Source organism: Lampetra fluviatilis, chromosome 28 (assembly GCF_964198595.1).
Source record: "Lampetra fluviatilis chromosome 28, kcLamFluv1.1, whole genome shotgun sequence".
Taxonomy (NCBI): domain Eukaryota; kingdom Metazoa; phylum Chordata; class Hyperoartia; order Petromyzontiformes; family Petromyzontidae; genus Lampetra; species Lampetra fluviatilis.
In genome coordinates this window covers 12,719,938-12,745,172 of record NC_136302.1, presented here as the reverse complement: position 1 = coordinate 12,745,172, position 25,235 = coordinate 12,719,938, and the positions used below count along the sequence as shown (strand labels likewise).

Genomic DNA, 25,235 nt, shown 5'->3' with positions numbered 1-25,235 from the left:
ACGAGAGTTCGATCCGGAGACGTGGCGAGCATCGGTGGCGAGCGATGTTCTGGGCCTAATCTCTCGCCGACCCCCACTGACCGGTGTGGTGAAGCATGGTCAAACGACCCCCATGACTGTGACACTGCTTGGGGAGGGGCCGTTATCCGCCAATGGTTTGACAAGAGGCTGTAAAATATTATTATTCTTGTTTTTGTTATTATTCACATTTGCGTTGGTTATATGTAACACAGTACAGACACTTGTTGAGCAGCAGGGCTCTGGACTCTGCCAAAACCGAGGGGTTGGGTGGGGAAGCGTAAGGGATGGGGTGAAACGGATGGAGGAGGCGAGGAAGGAGAGGGAAAAAAAGCCGGAATAAAAAAAGTGCGAGAGAAACAATGAAACGAAAGCGTTTGGGTCATGTGGAATTTCACCGCAAAATTGGCGCTGAAAAGTTACACCAGAAAAACGTTTGCGAAATCCGCTTGAAGGGGGAGGCGGCGCTTTGCAATAAAACACGGGCGTGCAGAAGCGGCGCAAAATCGCAGACAAACGCGGCGCTGGAAATCATCTCCAGCGCTGTTTTATGCGCCATTGCAATCTTATTTTCTGCCTGTTAGCGGAGATCGTGTCGGGCCTTCCGAGTGCCAGGGCTGCGGCCTAATCGCTGTGTAATTGCTTGTAATTTACTTCTTACTCCGGATCGGCATCGGTTCTGCCGCAGGATTTAATGGCGGTTCACGGGATGAGGATAATTTGGGAGGGGGGGAAAGTAGTGGGTGGGAGGACGGGAAACGAGAGAAAGAGAAGCTCCTTTCAGCAGGTGGCGGCGGGGAGAGAGAGACGGTTTTAGCTGTCACTCACACACGCAATCCCTGCCAACCCGTCGCTAAAGACTTGCGTATGCAGCGCGGGGCGTGCGGGGGGGTGCGGGGGGGGGTCGCAGGGCTCCGGGAAGCCCCGGCGGAGAACGCGATTTGGAATGCTTAACACTATTTGGCGCTACCTGGGCGCGCGAGGTTTAGCTAATCACTGCTAAGCTAAAATTTAAACACAAGCCTCCGCCGTGCCACGCCGCCTTCCACAAAGGCCGCCCTTTATTGTGGGTGGCGCGTCCTGCTGGGGAGGGCCAGTCGCAGGGTGACCGTCGCGACGGCGGGGCACCGTAATTGCCGTTGCGCCGTCGCGAACGAGGTCACTGCCGGGTTTGTTCGGCGGTCTGGGCGGAGCGATGGAGCCGTGGATCGATTCCTGGCCATGGCTAAGAGCAGTAGTGAATGGGATCTGAACTGGTCCTGGGCCCTCCCATCGCTTCGCCAAGCCGTGCTGACCCAGCGTGGCGAGGTAGGGCCTAACAACTCTCATGACCGGCACGGAGTGGCGAGGACTTGATCCAGCAGAGCCGTCAAGTCTGATTCTTCACTCACTTCCTGCATTGTTCTCCACAGTCACCACATCACCATCAACAATGAAAATGCATTTGATTCGGTGTAAATTGGCGCATCCTCCCAAGCTCTCGCAGAGCAAGGCCTTCATAGAACATAGAGAAGTGATAAAAATAATTTGTCAAGATGGAACAGCTCCACTGAGATTGCACAGAGGAAGTAAAAGCACACAATTTGGAAGAGGAGTAAGGCAAGGAGATACGCTCTCACCAGGGCTATTTCTCAGCGACAAGAGACACATAGACTCATAGAGTGACCCACAGTCTCACAGAGTGACCCACAGTCTCACAGAGTGACCCACAGACTCACTGAGTGACCCACAGACCCACAGAGTGACCCACAAACTCACAGAGTGACCCACAGACTCACGGAGTGACCCACAGACTCACGGAGTGACCCACAGTCTCACGGAGTGACCCACAGTCTCACAGAGTGACCCATAGACTCACAGAGTGACCCACAGACTCACAAGAGTGACCCATAGGCTCACACGGAGACATCTGTCCTGACAGTATCTCAGCAACTGATCTTAGGCCTTCTCTTCCCTTGGTCGCCAGACTCGTGGAGGCCACGCCCACTTAGTGCAGCTGCCGCGTTCTCTGCTGGGCTTCTGCGTTGTTTCTCCTGCCTCGGAACGAAGGTCTCAACATCCCTCCCTGTGCATAAACGAGCTGCACGGTTGGAGTGCGGCCCTCTGGTCCACACCGTTTTCTCTACGTGCACGCTCCGCTCTCTTCTTCTCTTCCAAGGTGGTTTCCACAGCCCATCAAACACGCCCCCTGCTAAAGCGCTCGGCATCTTGACCTCCTCGCAGCCCCCTCCATAAAGGACATCGCCCGCCCCCGTCTCCACAAAACCCTCCGTCACCTCCACATTCTTCCTGCCGGCACAGCCGATCGGTCCGCGGGAGCCCCGTTTCTAACTTCCGTGACCTTATAACTGCAGACCGCGACCCCACGCCCCCTCGACCCCACGCGCCCTCACCTGCGGGGAGAGGCCGTTGGCCATGGGCGCCATGTGGTTGGACGGCGCTGACGCGGCCGACATGAAGCTGTCCGAGTAGAAGCCGGAGCGGTTCGAGGAGAGGCCGTAGGCTCCGGCGCCGTCCCCGCCGGCCAGGCCGCCGCCCTGGTGCATGGAGGAGGGCGGCAGGGGCTGCGGTCTGTGTACCGTCGTGCCTGTGTCCACTGTGGGAGGATGACCATGTGGGGGAGGAGGAGGGGGAGGAGGAGAGAGGGTGTCTTTAAACGAGGTCGGCGAGCCAAGGCCCATCAGGTGTAGAGTTGCCGTAGTCTGGGAAGGTTTTGTGGAAAGTTTGAAGATCAAACTCAAATTGGTTTGCCAAGAGACTAACCAACGAGGTATTTATGTGAATACCAATATTGCTTGCTGTGCATTGCGCGATGGTCTAATGTGCACACGACGATCAACATCAGAGATGCACGGAGAGAAGCGTTGACATGGGGTCCCTGCCCAGGGTTCACGGCCTTACAAACTCCGTCTCTCCTCTCCAGTGAAGACGGCTCAGATTAGTGAACGTTAAAACTTGGCCTAAAAACACCCAAACGACTCCGAGTCACAATTCTAAACCCAAATCTCTAAAATGTTACAATTAAACCCCCACCGACCCTCACCGACCCCTTCCGCTGACCCCGCCCCCCCCCCCCCCCCCCCACAGGGATGCTTGCCTTCAATAAATTACAATCAGCGCAAAAACACACCAGACAATAGCGTTTACTGTAACGCGCTCAGCGCACTAATGAATTAATTCCCACACACGCCAGCGCGTCATACACCCGCTCGCGTGCGCGAGCACAATGACGCACACCTGCAAGGCGCCCTCCGATGGAACCCTGTGCGGATTCTTTGCCGATTGCGTAAGTCAATTCACGTAGCTCACGGGCGCCGCCGGATCGTCTCCGGCGGTCAGCACGCTCGCGCCCGCGACTGCCACAGGGTCCGTCCGTTCCCGTGGGGGGGCCCAAGCGGAGTGCGGCGGCAGTCTGTTCTAGAACGGACACTCGGGGCCCCGTGAAGCCGAGGGAGGCAATGGGTGCCGTGGCCCGGGCCCGGAGCGAGCACGGCTGACGAGGGACCCCACGATGTGGCCAAAGGGCCCGGCTGGATCGAGTCGGATGGATTGAGGGCTCAGGGAGACCTCCACCCGGAAGTGGATTGATCCCAGCTGCTGCCGACAATGATGACGATGACCACGATGACCATGACGATGACCGCGCAGCGGCGAGCGCCTCACCTTGCGGGATGCCGGAGCCCGGGTAGGGCCCCTCAGGCAGCTGGTACGGCGGCAGGCCCGGCATGCTGGCCGGGGGGAAGCCGCCCGGTATGAGGTGGTTGAACGCCGCCAGTTGGTTGGCCCCGGCCTGCTTCCTCCAGCGGGCGCGCCGGTTGCTGAACCAGACCTGGGCGGGGGGTGCGGGCAGAGGGCAGCGCGAGTCAGGCGCCGCTGCCCGTCGCTCTCTCGCTCGCTCGCTGCCCACAAACGTCCTTTGTCCATTAAACAAAAAATAATTGCCGCGTTTCCGCGGATGTGAACGTCGCTCGTTGCACAGCGCGCCGCCCGCCGTCCCTTGCTGCCCGCCTGTGATTTATTGCCCAATTAGAGGAATTCACGGCAGTTTATTTATTACTGGGTCAATGTTTCCCCAAATTATCGCTATTATTTTTTTTCACGTCCGCCTCAAAACAGCTGCAATTAGTGGAATTTGCGTTTCGCAATTTTTCGTTTTCTACCGCGCACGACGCGCACGACGAACGCCCCCGGTCGCGCGCGCTTCTCATCCGCCACCGCCGCAGAGTCCGCTCGCTCTGCGGCCGCTTCTCTCTCCATGCCACTGGCGCCAGGAGGGTCCATGCAGCAGCGTGGCCACTAGGAGGAGGCATTGGACGGCGGCGGCGCGGGAGGAGACGGGCGGCACGGACGATGCCCGGGCTCGACGGCGCGGGAGAAGACGGCGAGATCCGCGTTTAAAAAGAAGAAAAATAATAAGAAGAAAAAGAAGAAGAATAATCAGGCCGACAGCGGCGACGAAGCATGGGGAAAGAACGGCCGGAAGGAGGAGGAGGACGACGCGGGGGTGCGGTCGGCCGTTCCTGAGCGACTCGATCGGCGCTCGCCTGACGCCCAGGCGCAGCGCAAACAAATAAATAAATAATCGGCCGCCGTGACATCTCGACGGCGGTAGCGGTGATCGGCGATCGGGGGGCGGGGGGGGGCGGTTTCTCCGGAGTCGAAAGTGCAGGGCTCCTGCGGGAGCTGCCCCCCCGCGCCCCCCTCTGCCTGCGGGTCAGGCAGCCCGTGGCCCCGTGCCACTCTCCCCAACGCTTTCATGTCGCTGCTGCACTTTGATTCGTGCGCCTTGGAAAGCGATTAGGGCCGCGCTGAGGCTGGGAGGCGCGAGGAGTTGTGTTACACGGGCGGCCCCCTCAACTCCGGGCATCGCGATCGCCGCGATTACTTATTTATTTATCCATCCACGTACATCCCCCCTTGACGCACTCCTCACCGCCACCACAAGCACCGATATCAGCACTACGACCATCAACTCCACCACCACACCCACAATCACCATCCCCACCACCACCGTCCCGTTGTTTCTAAGCCACTGGGCGCCTACAACATTCTTTGTCGCCAGCTGCTTTGGTACCGCTCGCAATTCGCCCCGACGTGGCTAGAGAGGGCGAGCGAGCCGCTTGCTAACGCGTCCGCGATTGGCCCCCGATGAATTGTCACAGCCCCGGGCCACGGGGCATTCGCAGTCTCATGATGGGAGCGCCTCCGCCGCCCGCGGATCTCTAAATCCCATCGGCGGTGAGCACCATGAAAGCAGCGAGCCGGCAGCAAGGACCGCTAACATCACGGTGCAGCTTGTGGGAGAGACGCTGGGAAGGAGAGAGACAGAGATGAAGATGGTGGCATGGAGAGATGAAGGGATGGAGATGGAGAGAAGGAGGAACAGAGGGATTCTGGGACGCTGATGCAGCTTAAGCCTACTCGGACAACGTAAACGAACGTTGTTTAATCGTCTCCCACGCTGTGGAGGCCGGGTCGGGTGGCGCAGTAGGCGGAGCACATGGCTCGCAAGCGGAAGGTTTCGAGTTCATTTCCCAGGTGGGGTCGAACTTGCCTCTTTATTCCTCTAGGGCCGATAAAGTGAGAACCATTTTGTGGAATGTGGACGGTGGTGGTCTCCTACGCGACGCGCCGCCGGAATAGGAATGTGGAACTTCCACAAGTGGCCGTGGAAATTGTAACGAGCGCTACGGCCCCAACCGCTGCGACAGCGGTGCCGCAAAGCGCTCCTCTTGCGAGCAGCGCCAAGGGCACCGCTCCCGCGCCCCGCCGAGGGCACCACAACGAATGCCCGGGGGGGGGGGGGGGGGGGGCCCGAGAGAGAGCGCCGGTCCGAGGGGATGCTCCGAGCCGACGGCGCAGGTGCGGTGCCGCGTCCACCGCCCGTGCTGCGGCTGGAATTCTGGGAGCGATAATGATTTTCCCAGCGCGGATTGCACATCGCTTAGGCTCGCTCCGCGCTCGCTCCCCGCTCCCCCGCCCGCCCGCTCACGCGGTCTCTACTAATTCCCCGTCTGGGAGCAATTACCGCCACCCCCCCCCCCCACGTCTGCCACCCCCTCCCCCCAACCACCACCACCACCCCACACGGCTCCCGCTCGCCCCCTCGCCGCGCCGCCGCTCTCCACTTACTCGTCATTTGTCCGACACGATTGCGCCGCTGGCTGGGTGAGACGCGGAGGGCCGAGCGGCGCAGACAGAGTTACGAAGACGGACAACGGCGGTGCGAGGCGCGAAAGTCGAGCGCGGTCGGCCCGGACACCAGGGCTGCCGCCCGTGTCACCTGGCTCCTCCTCATCATCATCATCACCTCCTCACTCCTCCAATCAACCACCAAGCTTCTCGTCACCTCCTTGCGCTCTCCGCTCAATCGGCGGCGAGCATGTACCCCAGGGCATGCTGGGAGCGTACACGCCGCTATAGGAGCCCCCGGGGGGCTCCCACCGCTTCGTGTTTGGGTTTGGAAGCGTTGCTGCGTCTCCGCTCGGGGCCAGCTGTCTTCTTGCTCAGGGTGGGGACCGTGAGAGTCGTATTCTTGGCATTCGGGGGGAAGTAGCGGAACCGCATGCCCACGATCCGCCGGGGGAGGGGGGGTTGGCGGGTCACGCGAAGATTTGTGAAAATCCCAAACCCGCTGAGCTGCGAGTGGGCAAGGAGATTGCAGTGCGGCAAGCGCGGACCATTGGGTTGTGCCCTCTCGTACGCCTCGTGGGGTGTCCTCCCTATGCCAATTATTACCACAATGCCCGTTTACCCAGGAAACCTCGCCGAGTCTCAAGACTCTTAAATTTATATTTAAAGCTTTCATGACTGCAGGGATTCATCTTCTTGGTTCTTTCGGTGAAGTCACGTAGAAGGGAAATAATAAAATAATAATAATAAAACATAATAAAATAATTCTCACGACGTTTCGGCCACAACGCAAGCAGCCGTCCGAAAGAACCAAGAAGATGAATCTCAAGACTCTTCTCCATGAGGGTCCTGCCAAGTTTCTGTAGGAGGGGGCGATGTTGTGTGATGCCAATTGAATGACTTGAATGTAAATTTGCAGCATCGGAATTTTGGTCCAAGAACGTTGCATCATCGTTTTTTTTTTAGCTATGGCAGCAAATCCGAGAACCCGGAGGAAACCCACGTCGGACTCGGGGAGAGAATACAAACTCCACGCAGAGGGGCACCCGAGTCGGGAATCTAACCAATGGCGTTTGTGCTGCGAGGCGCGCGTGTCACCGTCACGGCGCAGCCCTGCCGACCGATAAGACTGCGCAACAACTGAGGGGCCTGGCAGAAGGAAGGAAGCGATGGCGCTGATGGCAGGGGCCGCGATGTTCTCTTGACCCTGACATGGAACCGGAGAGGCCGGAGAAACTCCACGTGGGGGGGAGGGGGAGGGGGGGGGTGACACTGAACACTGCCACCTCCTCGCAGAACCCCACCTACAACACCTGGCAAGCCCCAGCGGTGGCGGTCACCCACCTTAGCTCTAGCCGGGCTCAAGCCCGCTGAGCTTGCGAGAACCGCGATGGGTGCGGGGGCATTTGGGGTAATTTGGCTGCAGGGGAATTAGGGGAGCGAAAAGGGGAAAATGAGGAATGGAAACAAATTTAATTTGATGTTGTTTAGTTAACCAGGTGAGAGTTCTTTCACTTTTTTTTCCAGAAAGCAACCCGAGTCACAAAGGAGCGGTTATTATTTTAGAATTTAGCTGCGGGTAATTTTCACGTTTGAAATATGAGCTACGGACACCGGGCACGCGACAGCCTGCTCTTGAGAATTGCATCACGGGGTTCCCAAAACGGCCACGTTACAGCAGAGAGCACGTTCCGATCGATCGCCCACACCCCCGCCCCCCCCCCCCCGACACAGACCGGACACCCGTGGCTCGAGAAGAAATGATCGTGACGACGGCGATGGTTATTTTCACGACGACGATGACGAAGGGTTATATTAACCGCTCGTCAAATTCAGTGACACTGAACACTCGTGAAATGTGAAGCTGAGCTGGGGGGTGTGGGGAGGTGAAGGACGGAGATGGGTGGGGCGGGGGCTGAGCTGTGAAAATGAGCCTGGGGTTTGATCTCGGCGCGGTGAGGATTCCACGTATCTTTCTGTCAGGAAAAAAACCCCAAGGAGCGAAGACACTTGCAGAATCCTGCGCTCTGCATAAAGAGACCGAGTGCCGTGCGCCCGGGAAAGCCAAGGTAATCCAGCGGCATTACGGACGAGCCGTGATGCCGGTGGCACGCGGCAGCGAGGAGGAGGAGGTGGGGCGAGTGGGGGAGACGGCACAACGCTGGCCGCCGGTGCAGTGTGGGGACGCACGCACGGACACGCGCACACACACGCACGCGGACGTTCACACGCACGTGCACGCATGCCGATATGAATGCACAGGCATGCGCACATGCACACTCTCACAATCGCACGTGCACACGTGTAGGTAGACACGCACAAAGACAAAGACACGTGCGTGCGCGCACACACGTAAGCAGACGTGCATGTAGAGGCATGCACGCGCGAGCGTGCGGGCACATGCATGCACGTGCTCGCACGTGCGCAGGTAGACATATGCGCACGTTCACGCATACACCCACAGACACGCGTGCACGTACAACAGTACACGCGCACGCATTAGCACAAGCACGCGCACACACAAATGCTCGCATGCAAAAACGCTCCCGTGCGTATACGCGCACCTTTAAGCAAATGCACCCACACGCGCGCACCGCCCTCTCTCGCGCGCGTTCATTTTGCATTCCATTGAATGAAGTTTGTGCAAATGAACGTCCAGTGTGAGCGCTGATAACGCGGCTTAAAAGCGAGAGAAGAAATGTGGAAATCGAGTGGGTGTCTGCGGAGAGGGAGAATTTCAAATGCCACTAATGCAGAATTAATTTTGCTTTCTGCTGCTTCTCCCTCTCCCCCGATCGTCCCCCTCCCACCCTCCACATCCAAGCGTAATAATTAAAAGCCGTTAAAACTTTTAATTCCGCACACTTCACCCAAGTTTAAGAAATCTAAAGTACTGAAATAATAATATAAACATTTTTTTTAAACCATTACAGCTCATTAGGTTAAATTGAAAGCGTGAGCGGTGAATAATGACCGTTAACTGCTCGTGTAAAGATGCAGGGGGAAATAAATATATACTGGCGGTGATCCACAGCGCCCGTCCAAGAGGGGGCATCTGGGAGAGGAGGCGAGTTGGGCGGGGTGGGGTAATGGGTGGGTGGGGGGGGAGTCAGGGGGCCTGTGGAGCGGGTGGCTTCACGACTCCCCAAATCAACAGATCCGACAGATGTTGGCGCGGCCGTATCAAAGCGGAGGCAGACACCTGCCAGAGCAGGGACGCCCCGGTCGGGTGTCCGGCAATCGGAGCTCCGGGGACGCCGCGCACCGTCGTGATGTAATCGCATCCGAGCGAACATTTACGATCTCTCCCTCTCCTCCATCCTCACCGCCCCTCCGCCGACGCCGCCGCCCCGGCTCTGCGACCATCGGCTCTGCCCGGCCACAGCCGCCGCTGCCGCCGCCGGGGGGCTGCGGGCGGTTGCGCCGGTGAGCTCGCTCCGACACGCGGCCGTGAATGTTCCCCGTAACCACGGCGGCACCCCGCCGCCAGGGATATTGCTTCGGTAATAAATCTGAAGCTGCATCAACCGCCGGGCGCAGCGTAACGCCGCCCCGCAGATGGATTCGCCATTCTTCGAAGTGGAGGGGGGCTAACAAAAGACGGAGCTCCGGGTGGAGGCCGCCCCCGCGCCCAGCAGCTCCGGCATCGGCGTGCGCCGGAAGGGCGAGACACGATCCCCAGTCTCGGCATCGGTACCGTCGTGATATCTGACACACGGCCGCTCAATGGTTCACACGCCGGTGCAATCATCGCTCCAAATGCATTTGATGTTTTGTCACTTAATTTGGCTACTAATGGATTTTGAAAGCCGTTTGTCCGAGCCAACCTTTGTCACGGGATTAATGCTAAGTTCAATGTTGATTTTTGTGTACGCACCATATTCCCATGTCCTCTGTAACGCTGTTTGTCTTGCTTTGCTTTCTATTTGCTTCACTGTTGCTTTCACGTCACTGCTTTTGTTATTTTGGTAAAGAGACTCCCCCCATCCTGGCCTCCTGAGTTCTCTCACCTGGTTACGCAAAAATCAACGTGCAACTGGACACATCGCTGGCGCGACGACGCGTGCCCGCAGGCCGGCAACGCGCTAGCAGAGCGCCGGCGATGGGCTCGCGTCACGGCGATGCTCTGTCAGCCGAGTTTGGTCCCAGGCCACGGCTCACGGCGGTGGTCTGGGATGTTAGAACCACGCCGTGGCCACCCCTTCACCAACCCGCACTGACCAGCGTGGGCTGATGTGAGGCCTTTGTGTTTTTTTATTGTTAAATATATTTATGTTTTGAAAGTGCTTTGCAGTTTCTCTATTCTTCTGTGTACATGTACACGCATGCTGCATATTACACGCAGCGGGTTTTATAGATAAAGTAAATATATATTTATTTATTTATTAACTCGTTGCCCGGGTTTTGAATCCATCATGCGCGCAGCAAGCCCAGATCTCCAGCGCTGCAGATGTACTGCAATAGCTGTATCCCCTTGACGGGCTCTCGACAAGAGGTTGGATAAAGGCCAGAGACTGAACAAACCAAACCGTGGCTCCACCACCTCCTCTTCCCGCTCCCACCAACCCCGCCGCGCCAACTTCTCTCCGAGTTGGCGCGAGAAACTTCCACGGAGGAACGTCAGGGTCAGCAAAACAAATGGCAGAGGACGAGCGGATAAGCGGATGAGCGGATGAGCGGACGAGCGGCGAGCACGCGCGAGGAGTCGGTGGGGACGAGCGGCGATCGCCGGGCCCCGGCGTGGCGAGCGAGCCGGCTAAGCCGGCGCTCCGCGGGGATCACGAGGACACGGCGAGGATTGCGCTTCGTGATCGCCAGAGCCCGCGGAATCATTTAGTCACCGTGTTTAGTAAACGCTCGGGGCTTTTGCTCTCTACCCCCCCTCCCCAACCTCCCGTGTTTGTTTAGGCTGTGGACAAATCTCTTCACGCTCGCAGGGAGCCTTCCGTGCGCGGAGAAAAACTAAATGAATAATGCAGCGGGCGCGGCGACGGCGCACTCCCCTCCGACCATTGTCAGTCAATTAGTGCACGCGGGCACTCGCCGGGGCTCCCTCTCCGCCTCGCCACAGAAAGGGGGCTTTGTTTCGGGGGTCTCGGCCCCGGGGGCCCACGGGGACTTGGAACGTCATGGCCGCGGCGAGCGGGGCTCAGGTGGAGCAAAACGCTTCTGCCACAAACGATCCCGATCACGCGCGGGGGCCAACAGGTGGCAGCCATCACCGTGGCGCTCCGCAAAAACCGCTCCACTCCTCCTCCCAGCCGCAAGCTGCATGGCCGGGCCGAGCACTCTTCCTGCATCTCCTTCCCTCCCTCCATCTCCCTCCTCCCTCCCTGCATCTCCTTCCCTCCCTCCATCTCCCTCCTCTCTCCTTGGATCCATCTCCTCTCTCCCTGCATCTGTTCCTCCCTGCTTCTCTACAGCTCTCTCCTCTCTCCATCTCTGTCATTCTCTCCCAATGTCTCTCTCTCGCTCTCCTACACCCCCTCACACAAACCTCAGGTTTTATATTAAAAAAGCACTCGAGGAAACTCGACATGGCATGAGAAGGAGACGCAAACGGTTTGAGCGCAGCGACCACGAGACGGAGAGGCGCGGAGTGGGGGGGTAGGGGGGCACCATGTGTTGAGTCACCTGACATCACCGCTGAAACATTTAAGATGCTACATCTCCCGCTATCCTATGCTCTCTCACTTCTACCAGCCTTGTTTGCAATTTCCGCAGTGACCCAGTTATTTCCAAAAAGGTCATCATGAGCAGTTAACCGGACATTATAATAAGCTGCCTTTACTATAATGAATAGAATCCCCCAAAAAAACATTTTTTAGCTCACCAAAACTTTATCCATTTCTGTTCCTTAAAGAGCAAATTGGCTGAATAGACTTTCACCTGGTTAAATCAAGGTCATGAAATCAATCCTGGGTTTCACCTCAGGCTAGACCAGATGAGACTGTATGAGGCCTAGCCGGGATAGACACAGCCTGACAGGGCCTGCTGCTGCCTATCCGGGCTAGACACAGCCTGTGTGGACCTGCTGCTGCCTAGCCGGGCTAGACACAGCCTGTGTGGACCTAGCAGGGCCAGACATGGCCTGACAGGCTCTGGCGGGTCGGGCAAGGCACCGGCGGGGCCTCGGCTCACCTGCACGCGCGCCTCCGTGAGCTTGGTGCGCTGGGCGAGCTCCTCGCGTGTGTAGATGTCCGGGTAGTGCGTGCGCTCAAACGCCTTCTCCAGCTCCTCCAGCTGCTCTGCCGTGAAGGTGGTGCGCGAGCGGCGCTGCTTGCGCTTCAGCGGCAGGTCCGGCTCGGAGTCCACGTCCGAGCTGTCCTCCACCGTGCTGCCTGCTGAACACACGGCACGGGCACGCACGGGCACCCATCGTCAACCACTGCTCGGGCAGCACGGCCAGCGTGAACGCTGTGGCTGCCACCGCTCCCACCTGAAGACCGATGCGGACATCAGCACTCGGCCAATTATCAAAGCTGCGCAGTGTCCTGTCGTAAAGTTCAACGCAGCGATGCCGGTACTAGGCCTGGGTACAAGTCAATATCCTGCTGCCACCCGAACACAAATGCCAATTCCTAGAGGGGGTCACTGACCTACCAATGGCAACGCGAGTCACCACCTTGGAATTTAACAACTTAGGGACAAAGATCTCTCACACGTGCTTGATTCCGGGTCATACATCCTGGCGTATGGGACTTTGGTGGCAATAGCGTCCGATCACTTGAACTGGATATCCTCAACAAAGTTAATATATACAAAACGATCACGTCACCGACTGCGATGGGACGGAAGACGTCACATGTGGTGCATTTCAATAAAATACGAATGAGATCATAATGTCCTCGCTGTTCACGAGCAGAAGACGTTGCGTGTGGAATGTAACGTGCATTTGTATTCGTTCTGATGACGATCCAAATGACAAAAAATTAAGTCAAGTGGGAATCCAATATGGCTAAGTGTATACGTTATTTCAAACAGCCCACATATATTTTAGGATAAAAAGTGGAAATATTGTGAAAAACACTTTGGTCAATTAATAAAATACGATGCCAACTGTCATCGTTATCATCATCGTTGTAAGTCATCGTCACTATCGCGTGATTCACAAGTCGCGATGAACAGCATTTGAAGCGATGTGATGAGACAAATCCGCATTGAGATGATCGTCTCAAAGCCAACCTAACCACACGGAGCTCCGTTTGAGCACAATAAAAAAAAACATTATGACAGTCGGTTATTTATAAAAATAGAAACATGTCAAGTTTGAAACAACGCACAATAGAAATTCATTCAGATGGACTCGGTTTGTAACTAGCGCAGGTCTCCACAAATAATTTGCCTTCGATGTTTTTTCGTTCGTTATCCAAACGAAAAAACATATATATATACGCTGTAAAAAACACGCATAAAGAGCCCTTATCCTGGAGGCGCGCAATAAACGCACACGCAGCACAATTTTAAAATCGGCGAAGAAGCGTCTTTGTGTGCAAAGAATGGGAGCCGTCCACAGACACGTTTTAAATATTCACAAAATAATTTGCCACGCTTCGCATTAATTCAAGAGCAGCGTTCGCTCCGTTACTAATCCAGCCCATGAAACCCAACACGGCCATTCTGGTAAAATTAGTCGGCGGCTGCGGCGGTGCTGGAACTCATGAAGCCACCGCTTTGTGCGGATGCTGCACGTCGACGATGTGGACGAGGTGGATGATGTGGGTGATGTGTACAATGGGGACGAAGTGGATGATGTGGACGAGGTGGACAATATCTACAATGTGGACGAGGTGGAAAAAGGAGACAGGAGATCAAAAGCGTGGCCACTATCGTTGCAGTTTCAAATCAACACCTCCGTTGGCCCCAATCGCTCGGGTCTAAGTTTTGTTGTCACTGCGAAGCCGGCGCTTTCAAGCAGGCGCGGTAAATCCGGGCGATTCCCATGCCGGAATTACTGTCGCTGTTACGGCCGCGCCGGAATCGGCCCGCGTGTAAAAGTGCTAAGCCGCCGCCGGGACCGCAACAAATCCGAGATTGGTACACGAGTGGCTCCCTAGGCCTCTTCCATCGCGCTCCCCAACAGGCGTGAGCGCACGAGACAAAGCCGGGCCCTGTCTCACCACTCGGGATTTGAACTCGCAAAATTAGACTCTGGGGCGCAAGCAGAGGGGCGGGTGGCGATGGTGCGGGTGGCACCGTTTGGTTGCTTAGAGGCAGTTGGCCATGGCAGAGTGGCGCTGTGGTTGTGTTTGGGGAGAGATGGTTGGCCATGACAGAGTGGCGCTGTGGTTGTGTTTGGGGAGAGATGGTTGGCCATGGCAGAGTGGCGCTGTGGTTGTGTTTGGGGAGAGATGGTTGGCCATGGCAAAGTGGCGCTGTGGTTGTGTTTGTAGAGAGGCGGTTGGCCATGGAAAAGTGGCGCTGTGGTTGTGTTTGGGGAGAGGTGGTTGGCCATGACAGAGTGGTGCTGTGGTTGTGTTTGTAGAGAGGCGGTTGGCCATGGCAAAGTGGCGCTGTGGTTGTGTTTGGGGAGAGGTGGTTGGCCATGACAGAGTGGTGCTGTGGTTGTGTTTGTAGAGAGGCGGTTGGCCATGGCAAAGTGGCGCTGTGGTTGTGTTTGTAGAGAGGCGGTTGGCCATGGCAGAGTGGCGCTGTGGTTGTGTTTGGGGAGAGGCGGTTGGCCATGGCAAAGTGGCGCTGTGGTTGTGTTTGGGGAGAGGTGGTGGCCATGGCAAAGTGGCGCTGTGGTTGTGTTTGTAGAGAGGCGGTTGGCCATGGCAAAGTGGCGCTGTGGTTGTGTTTGTAGAGAGGCGGTTGGCCATGGCAAAGTGGCGCTGTGGTTGTGTTTGTGGAGAGGTGGTTGAGGACTTTGGGGAGATGAGAAGAGGATGAACGGGGGGGGGGGGGGGTGGGCGTGCTGCTGTTGCTCGTTTGGCCGCCCGCTCGCTGGCGCCCGCACGCTCGCTGGCGGGCGCGCGGGCCCGCGAGTGCTGGAGAGGCCTTGGAGTGCGAGGCGCAGCGCTGATTAGTGCAACAAAAAAAAGCGCCGGGATTACATTTTTCTCAAAGTCAGCATCAAGGAGCCAGGCCAAGATAGGCCACTCGCAACCACTGGCCAGGAGCTTTAATTAAACAAGGAATTATGGGATTACGCCGTGTGCAGCATTAAGGCCACTCGAGCTGCTTGCCGGGTCCCGCGGGGGACGTTATTACGTGGAGATAGGCAAACCCGCGGCCTAGCGGGATTTCTGTCGATAACGCCGCGTGGTGATGCATTAATGCAACGTGATTTGTTTCATACTGCTTTTTTATTTCCTTCTTTACGAGGGGGGGGGCAGGACGGGTGGGTGGGGGGTTATTTCTTTTCCTTTTCGGTTTCTGCACAACTCTCTCCTGCCCGCCCGCCACCCCCCCCCCAGCCTCCCACCTATAAACTACCCCCCCCCCCCCACACATCTCTCATTCCAGTCTGTGTCTGCCCTCCCCCCCAGCCAACGAGATTTTTATTTATTTTTTGCTGCTGCTGCCAAACGCTGCTGCTCGTTACTCGGAGAGAGGCGGCTGCGGTGGGCCGCGCGGTAACGCGGCGTGACAGTCCCAAGCGTGGCAGCCCAAATCTCACCTCTCCAGGACTCACGGTGGAGCCGTGAGTAGAAAGGCAAGGAGCAGAGAGGGGGCGGGGGCCGGCGGGGGCGGCGGGGAGGGGGTCGGTAGGAGGATCAGGAAGAGGAGGAAAGGGTGGGCGGCGGAGGAATTGGAATAAAGAGGTAGTGATGAGCTGAAGAGGGAGAGGCACCTCGCCTCATTCAGGGGAAAAAAACGGAGTGCGAACCCGTGACCAAATAGGTCGTGGGTCAACGCAACCAATCATCATTATTCCTCCAAGGTCAATAAAATATGTATCACTTTGTGGCAAGCAAACTTCAGTTGTTAGAAAATAACAGATGTGCCTCTTGTCATAGCAATGTGGAATTTCCACCGATGGTTCAGATAACGAGCCATGGAGCCCCATCCCGGAGCGACGCACAAAGGGCGCTCGCTCCGTCGCTCTCTCCATCGTCGCGGGTTTAGCTGCCGGGGCGAGACGCTGCGGCGAGTGCGGACGAAGACCGCCAAGTGTTGCGCAGCGACGGCGGCGCCGGGGCCATCGCCGTCCGTACGCCGCGTCGCTCGCCGGTGCCAAAAACGCAGCACAGAGAGGGGGCGAGGCGGAGGGGGGGCACGGAGGACACACCTTCAGAGCGGACTGCGAGGAGGCTCGCAGAAGAAGGAGGAGAGATAAAAAGATTAGAGGAGACGATAAAAGAAGAGCGGCCGAGGCACAAACGCAAGCGCACAAAGGGAGAGAGAGTCTCTTTGTTTTTGGGCCGAAAGCAAAGTGTTTAAGCTGTGAAAAAGCCTTCTGACAGGTGACTAATGCTACCTCCATCCGTCACCGGGCCAACCGTTGCCAGTAGGAACAGCCTTTGAACTTTACGGCAGCTCAAAGAGGAAGGTCAAGGAAAGGAGCGAACGGGCATCAGTCACTGGTGTCCAAATAAGTGGCGACTCAAAAGCTGTTTAAAGAAGCGCACAATGGAACCGAGGCTGCCGAGTGAATTTGGAGGGCGCGACGGCACTGCCGTTTGGTGCAAATTGCACAATAAGGATTTAATTTGTACCGATTTAAGCAACTTACAGAGGGGATCGTTGAGCACTGGGTTCAAGCGGGACCGACGCCGCTGATGAGACACTGCAAGTCGAAACCGGGTCCAGAGTTTGCTTGTGTTGAATCAATGCTGCTGAATCTAGGCACTTCCAGAAGGCAGTTTGGCTTAAGTGTAAAAACCATTGCGTGTTTTTTTTGTGTGTGCGAATATTCTGGACACCGACGCTGTTGGTTGATTAGTGAGGGGACAGCGAGGGCCAGGGCGGGGTTGACGGAATTCGACTCGACCCTGCCGGCAAGGGTTGCTGCGAGGAGGGGGCTATCGCGTCGGCGGAGGGATTGTGCGTGCACGAGGGCGCAGCAGCGCGAACAGCCCACCGCTCCGCCACGCACGCAGAAAGCGAGATTCACTAACGTTGCATGGGGCCAGGGCGGGCCCTCGGGAAAACCGAGAGGAACCGTTGGCGCGTTGTGGGGCGAGCCGCGAGTTTTAGAAGGAAAATAAAAGCTGGCAATAAAGTAAAAATCGCAGCACAAAAATCGGAACGATCGGCACGCTCGGAGCAGCATGGGAGCGATCGAAACTGGAACTGAACGAGGATTATATAAAAAAAATTAAAATATTGCGTTTCCCAAAATCGTGGTGCCTGGCCGCGCTGTGCCGACCGCGTTCGCACGATACGGCCGCTCCCCTAATTGTCTGTTTCCACACGTGGCCTCTCGTTGTGCTCGTTTCTTTATTTATTTTAAAGGCACTATTTCAGCGGCCGCCGCTGCCATATGGAGGCATTGTGCGCGGTGGCACGGCGAGTTATCTCGCGATATAATGGACAGATAATTCAGAGGCCGCCCTTCCTGAGCACAGAAATTAGTTCTGGCTCCGCCAAACAGAAGCGCGCGCAGAGCAAGCGGGGGCGGCCGTGGGGGTGAGTCGTGGGTGTGGTGGTGATGTAGTGGTGGTGGTGTGGTGGTGGGGGGGTATAGGGTGGGGGGTGGCAGCGAGCTGAGCAGCCGTGCTGCACCTTTTGTTTTGTGGGAGCGCCTGGCTGTGGCTTACGGGCGGCAGATGGAGGATTCATCACTTACATCCACCGCACGCACCAACATCCCCACACCCTCCCTCCCGTCGCCACTCCACTCCGCTCTCTCACAAACCACCACTCCCTCCTCCTCCACCACCACCTCGCATCACTTCACCCTCCTCAGCACTACCGCCGCCACCTCTCCCCCAGCGCCCCCTTTTCACGCCCTCGCCCCCCCCCGCCGCCCCCTCCCCCGCCCTGCCCGCGCCTTCCCTCTCTCTCTCTCCCAGGCGCCCTGCGCCCGTCCCGCGCCCCTCTCCCTCCGTCTGTCTGTCAGGGAGCGTCTTTTGTGCGCGCGCTTGGAGGGCGGGCCAGTAATGGAGCACATCATGGACTTCAGGCACCATCTGCGAAGTCTATCAAGCACTCCACTCCGTATTCATTGCTTTCTGACACATGCCCAGCGGGGAGTCTCGCGGGGTGGGGCTGCGGGCTCCGTGGGCTGGGGGGGGCAGGGCGGAGGGCTGCGCGGGGAGGCGGCAGGGTGCCGACTGCGCTCACCGCGGGCCCCTCGCCGCGCGAGGGGCTCCGCTGGGCGCGGGGACCCGCGGGGACCCGCGGGGACCCACAGCCGGGGCCGTGCGCCGACACCGCGCAGCGCGCGTCGGCTAAAAAGTGAGACGCGTGGTTCTGACCCCCCCCCTGCCCCAACCACCACGCTTTCTTTTCCTTCCACGCTCGCTACACCTTGCACGTTTGTCCAAGAAAATTGAACGAAAACAAAACTGTTCACCCCAATTAAGAACGAGGGTCGACTGTTACGAGCGACCCGCCGCGCCGAACGTGCGAAGTTTCCCCACCCGCCCCCCGCCTCCCCCGCCCCCCGTCTCTCCCCCCCGCCCCCCGTCTCCCCCCCCCCGCCCCCCGTCTCCCCCCCCCGCTCCCCCGACTTCGAGCGCTGTTTCTGTTCGCCGAGTTCAGCGGCGTGGGCAGCAAATGAGCGAGCTGGCGGTGCCCGATGCGAGAGGTGGGGGGGGGCGAGGTGGCCACGGGAGGACGCACTCGTCTAAGCCGCGTATGGCGCGTTCGGCAAAAATAGAAAAATAGCGATTTATCATCTTAAAACTCTTCGCGGGGTTTATTCTCTCATGAAAAAGCTCGGCAGCCCAGAAGACGCTCGCGGTTTTGAAGCCTGGCTCCTTGAAAAAAAGTTTCGCTTTTGTAGAGTGAAGAGAGAGAGAGAACAGATCTTTTCTCTGTCTCCCAAGAACCCCCTCCCCCACCACCCCCACCTCCCATCCTCATCTCCCCAGGAGCCCACGCCACTCTGAATACTGATCTGACAACCTTGCCCAGCACAAACGTGATATCAATAAAGTTTGACACAGCGACTGGCAGGACAATGCGCTCGCGTGGAAGGTGACTGGGTGAATATTAAAAACCGCCAGAGACCCAGAGACCCAAGGGGGGAGGGGAGGCGGCGAGGGCGGCGATAGAGAGGAGGAGGAGGGGGGCTTGTGGCCCCCGCGACCCAACTTTTGGGGACTTTGCATCGGCCATAAATCCACGCCCTGGGCCTGGGTAAGGCCACAGAAGGGGAAGAGGTGAGAAAGACATAGAGAGAGAGAGACAGAGAGACACAGAGACACAGAGAGAGAGACAGAGAGATAGACACAGAGACAGAGAGAGCTATCACAACTGGTGCCATTGAGAAGTGGGGCTCAACGAGAGAGGCACAGGAGGAGGAGGCTCGCGCTCAGCGGCGCGTAGCTTCAAAGCCCGCGCGCTTTAATTCAATAACTCGCATTTGATCTCATCATTGTGCGGCGCTTTCACTCGCAGCGCCACGGCCACAGAGGCCGCGCCGGGCCCGCAGAGCGGCCGCTTTGTCCGGCGCCTTCGCACGTTGTGAGCGACGTGACTCGCTCGCCCGCCCGCCCGCCCACTCGCTCGCTCGTTCACTCACTCACTCACTCAATCGCTCCCTCACTCACTCACTCACTCAATCGCTCCCTCACTCACTCACTCAATCCCTCCCTCACTCACTCACTCAATCGCTCCCTCACTCACTCACTCAATCGCTCCCTCACTCACTCACTCAATCGCTCCCTCACTCACTCACTCAATCGCTCCCTCACTCACTCACTCAATCGCTCCCTCACTCACTCACTCAATCGCTCCCTCACTCACTCACTCAATCGCTCCCTCACTCACTCACTCAATCGCTCCCTCACTCACTCACTCAATCGCTCCCTCACTCACTCACTCAATCGCTCCCTCACTCACTCACTCAATCGCACCCTCACTTACTCACTCAATCGCTCCCTCACTCACTCAATCGCACCCTCACTCACTCAATCGCTCCCTCACTTACTCACTCAATCGCTCCCTCACTCACTCACTCAATCGCTCCCTCACTCACTCACTCAATCGCACCCTCACTCACTCACTCAATCGCTCACTCGCTCGCTCGCCAGCACAGAGGTATTTTTTTTTAAACTTTGCCACCGCCAGTGGCAACTCAAACAACGACATCAAATGTATTTGTTTGACTCAAGAAACCCGGGTCGAGTCTCAATTTCAAGAATTATAAAAGCCAAACAAATAAAAAGTCAAACAAAATTAAGTACAGCGATTAAGCAAATCGAAATCAGTCACGTGAGAAGTGGCTGTCTGAGTAGGGGCCTCGCGAACCAAGCGCGCGAGATCACGTGGCCGTGCGACGCATCGGTCCATGTCTCTCGTCTGCCGCCCCGAGCTGCCGGGGGAATTCGATCATCTGCCAAATCCGATGGGACGTCTCTCCACGTGCCCGACGACGCCGCTCGTCATTACTTCTCTACCCAGAATGCCACACCGAGTCCCGAGACCTGTTGCAGCAGGTTCCCGCTGTAGCTGGATCGTCGTCTAGCAGTTCACGAGGAGTGACCGTTTGGCTTCTCGCCTGAAGAAACCGGAGGACGCGGAGGAAACCAATGCAGAAATGTGGGGGAGAATGAAGACAACTCCAGGGAGAAATGCGCCCGAGTCGGGAATCGAATCCGTGTTGTTACCACTGTGCCAGCTCCCCTGCCGCCCCACAGCCCAGGCGAGGATTGGGTTGTCCATCAAATGGAAGCGACGGCGAGAGGCGGGCTCAACGTTCACTTTTAGATGCACGTCGAGAAAAAAAATACACCACATGGTCCGTTGCACGTCCGTCGCAACGCGCAACGACGCCGCTTGCACGACGGCACAGGGGGACTGCGGCACGCACGATGAAAGCCCTGCCGACCCACCACCGCACACAAGAGCCGCGCTGCTTGTGTATTTGTTTAATGATAAAAAAAACGAAACGGATTCCTCGCTCAACTCTGGTGCAGCGAGTGGAAGCTGGGAGGGAGGGAGGCGTGGGGAGACAGGAGGAGGAGGAGGAGGCGGATGACAGTGGGGGGCAGAGAATGGGTGGAATTGGGAAGGCGGAGGGGGAAACGCAAATGCGTCACGAGCGTCGTTTTGTTGCCGTGACACTCGGATCGGCCCTGGAGCCGAATGTTTGGAGTCCCGCTGGGTCGCGTCGGCGAGAACCCACGCACACGCACGCACAGGCGGGGCACAAACGCACACGCACGCACGCGTACACATACGTTAAACACACCGCGTTACACGCAAACTACGTTCCATTACACGCACACAGTGCGTTACACACACACACTTAATTACTCAAAGATCCCCTGTATAGCCTAAACAGACCGTTGGGGCAAGTGTTGTTAGTGAGCATCTTGCGCTACACACACACACACACTACGGTACACACACACACGTTGGTACACACACTGCTACACACACACACACACTACGGTACACACACTGCATTACACACACGCTACTTGACACACACACTGCTACACACACGCGCGCACACTGCTACACACACCACGCGGATTCCAACTTCGCCCCTACCCCATGCACCGCTGTCGTGCCGTGCGCCGGGAGCGAAACGGGGGTGGGGAAGAGGAGGAGGTGGGTGGGTGGTGGTGGTGAGGTGGTGGTGGGTGGGTGGATGACGGTGGCTGAGGTGCGGGGGTGTGGTGGTGGTGGTGGGGGGAGAGAAGGGACCCCCACGATCCGGTTATTAAAGCCATAACAAAACTCTGGACAAATTTGCGATTAGTGCCACTCGTTGGCCGCGTGTTTACGTTGCGCGCAGGGAGGAGGAGGATGGAGGAGGAGGAGGGGACACGGCGGCGCGCGCGCGTGCACAATAATTAATAATAAATACACCCGGAGCGAGCGGCCACGGCGTCCGGCCGAGACGCTGAAAGGCATAAAATGGGGAATGTTATGGATGTAGAAGCGATGTGTGGAGAACTCTTGATTTCTCTGCCCGCTCACCAGCAGGGAGGCCGCGCAACGCTCACCCAGGCCAGCAGCAGCAGCAGCGCCCCCACTCCCGAGCCGTGGGGGCCGCGGCGGTGGGAGGAGGAGTGGAGCTCTGATGAGGGGTTATGAATAAGCCCCCCCCCGAACCCAGCCCCGAACATAAACCCGCCTCTACTCACACTCGCTCGCTCGACACGCGCGCAGGTGAGCACAGGTGAGCACAGGTGAGCACAGGTGAGCACAGGTGAGCACAGGTGAGCACAGGTGAGCGCAGGGAGCGAGGCGGGGGGGGGGGCTCGCTCGGGCGCTCTGTGCCCTGCCGTGGCAGCAGCGCTGCGTCCGCCAGCTGCATGCCGAGGTCTGCAGGCCACGACAAGAGGCCTTCAACAGGGAGTAACTACCTCGTTACTACCTCGTTACTACCCCGTTACTACCTCGTTACTACATCGTTACTACCTCGCGACGACTGCGCTACGGAGTCACGAGCTCAAGGAGCAGACGTAATCACCGCCTCTACAGGTCTCTCTCCGCGTAACAAATATGACGGGTTTGTTCACACATCCCATCAGCGCGCTGCGTCAGCAGCATTGGGGCTCAACGCAAGAAATCTGGAGCGGTTGGTTTCGACCTTCGGTGTCTCATCAGCGGCGCGCGATTCGTGCTGCGTAGTTACGTGGGAACGGCCGCGCATAGAACAGACAAAACACGTGTCGGGAATTTGTCAAACTGCACGCAGCCAGCCGGGTAGTGGAGGGGGGGGGGTGGGCATCCCGGCCAGACCGAGCTTGGTGTTTGTGTTCCGTCTCACGGATCGTCGGACCGAATTTCAAACGCCGCCGATGCCCCCGCCGCCGCTCGTGTCCTCCTCGGAGCGCTTCTTATGGCGTTGCCGGCTGCTGCTGCTGCCGCTGCTGCTGCTGCTACGGGGTCCCTGGGGGGACCCGGGGCTCATCGCCCGGCGCTGCCCACGACTTCAAAGCCTCCCCCGCACCCAGCAGCAGCATCGGCGGCAGCCCTCGTAATGGCATTGCAAGCTGCGCCGGGCGTCTCGTGCTCGCCCTCTCCTCTCCGGGGCTCCCACAGTTAACCCTTCGCCCGGCGCGATGTTGTTACAAGCTCCCGTGCTCGGTCCCAGCACCACCCCCACCACCACCACCCCCCAGTCTCGCACGCACAGATAAGCCGTGTTTGTTTGTTTGTTTGCGCGAGCGCGGCCCGTGGGGTCACACTCGGCAAGTGGCCGAGGGAGGGTTATCTCGATTCCCTTTCACACTTTCCCACCATCAGCGGGCACCTCAACACCATCAGCACCGTCAATAGCCCGCAACCGACCCCCACCCCCCGTTGTGCCCCCCCCCCACCCCCCGCTGTGCTCCCCCCGTGATGACCCGGCAGGGGAATTCCGGCAGGAAGCCCCCGGCACACGGCCTCGGAGTTGAAGGTTGCAGTTGAAGACTCGGTCTAGCAGACACTGCCCGATTCGTCTCATCCCACACTCTGTATTCACCCACCACACTGCAGGTCGCAACTCTTCTCTCTCTCTGCTTCTTCCCTCGCACTTACTCCACTCTCGAATTCCCTCCCTCCTCCCAACATCAACATCGTCTCTATTCCCCCCACAACACCTTCCGACAACAGGCTCGCTCAACTCGAGTAACGTCTTCCTACACTCTCATCCGTGACGACGCTGATGGCAGTGATATTTAATGAACGTGACATTTGATTACAGTGCTATTTGTTGCTGGCCGCTGCTGTACCATAAAAAAATAACTCCCAGAAACTCCTGTGACTGTTGGGAATGTGTAAAATAATTATTTGACTTTTTATGTGGTGGGCCAGGTATGAGAAGGATGCGATCTGTCTACTTATCTGTTCTGTTTTTGCTACATGGGTAGCCAGATACTGGGCCAGCACTGCTGTGAAACTGGGTTCGAATCCAGGTTGCAGCCCGCAGTGATTAAACAGCCAGGTGCTCAAGCGCAGTGAGAAAGTGACGGAGTCAGCCCGGTGCTCAACAACGACTGCACGAAATTACATTTTGACGAATACGTTTTTCAATTAATCGCGGAAGGTTCCAGCGTCGAGAATCAAATCATTTGGTTTGAGTGGCACGTGATGAACATTGTTTGGAGGCAAGAGGAAGCGTGCCCCTTGGGTGGATAAAGACATTTATTCAAGTGACCTCAGAAGTTGTTCTGTACCAACATCTTTCGGGGCCATTCTACGACACGGGGTGACGCACGGCTCGCTGGGAGAGCCGTGCTCACCTCTAGAGTCGTGCTCACCTCGAGAGTCGTGCTCACCACTAGAGTCGTGCTCACCTCTAGAGCCGTGCTCACCTCTAGAGTCGTGCTCACCTCCAGAGCCGTGCGGTGTTTGTAGGCGAGCGGCGGCAGGGAGTTCGCGTCTCCTGCGGGCACTTCGGCTCACTCGGAGTTTCTCAACAGAAACGGAAATCGGCGCGGGGGCGTTGGCACCTGTGCCCGCGTCGACCGAGAGCCGAGGCCCCCACGGAGTCTCGGGACTCTCTCGCGGGAGGGTCCTGCGCTGGGACGTTTGGCCGGTTCCATCTCTCGCGGTTTCTATTTCGCTTGAAAAAAAATGAGCGCTCCCCGGCGGTGCGGTGCTGTACGGCGGCGCGACCGCCACAACCGCCGCGGGCGTGCGGAGCGCGAAGGCAAACACGGTGCGAGCGCGGCGGGGCTCTAACGAGCGCTTGGCCCGTCTCCAGTGGCGCGCCGAGTCGCCAACGCAAACGCGAGCCGTGCGGCAAGTCCCGGGGGCGAGCGCCGATCCGGCCTGGCGATACAACGGGCGAGGTCGCGGCGCGTCCATCAAGCGGCGCGCACCCCACAGCTCACAGCTCACATCGCTGCCCGCGATCTCGACGGGAACGCTCGGAGACTGTGATTGTTGGCCGCGATTCCTGAGCACCGGGAACGGAGCGCGCGGGCGGCAGTGCGGGAGGCGACTAACCAACATCGCTCGTTGTGATCATCATCGCCACCATCATCATCATCATCACCACCACCATCATCACCATCATCATCGCC

The 25,235-nt window shown here is 57.8% G+C and overlaps 1 protein-coding gene across 4 annotated transcripts in view; it reads right to left on the bottom strand.

The window, feature by feature from the left end:
* Positions 1 to 25,235, bottom strand: part of LOC144942810 (paired box protein Pax-7-like) — a 102,013-nt gene that overhangs the window by 28,180 nt on the left and 48,598 nt on the right. For 3 of the 4 annotated variants that reach the window (XM_078869785.1, XM_078869788.1, XM_078869787.1), the window contains exons 5-7: positions 12,292 to 12,494; positions 3,682 to 3,847; positions 2,412 to 2,614 (exon numbers count right to left, since the gene is read on the bottom strand). In XM_078869785.1, coding sequence (XP_078725911.1) covers positions 2,412 to 2,614; positions 3,682 to 3,847; positions 12,292 to 12,494 — 572 coding nt within the window. The remainder of the gene's footprint in view (positions 1 to 2,411; positions 2,615 to 3,681; positions 3,848 to 12,291; positions 12,495 to 25,235) is intronic. The other variant, XM_078869786.1, reaches the window with a different exon arrangement.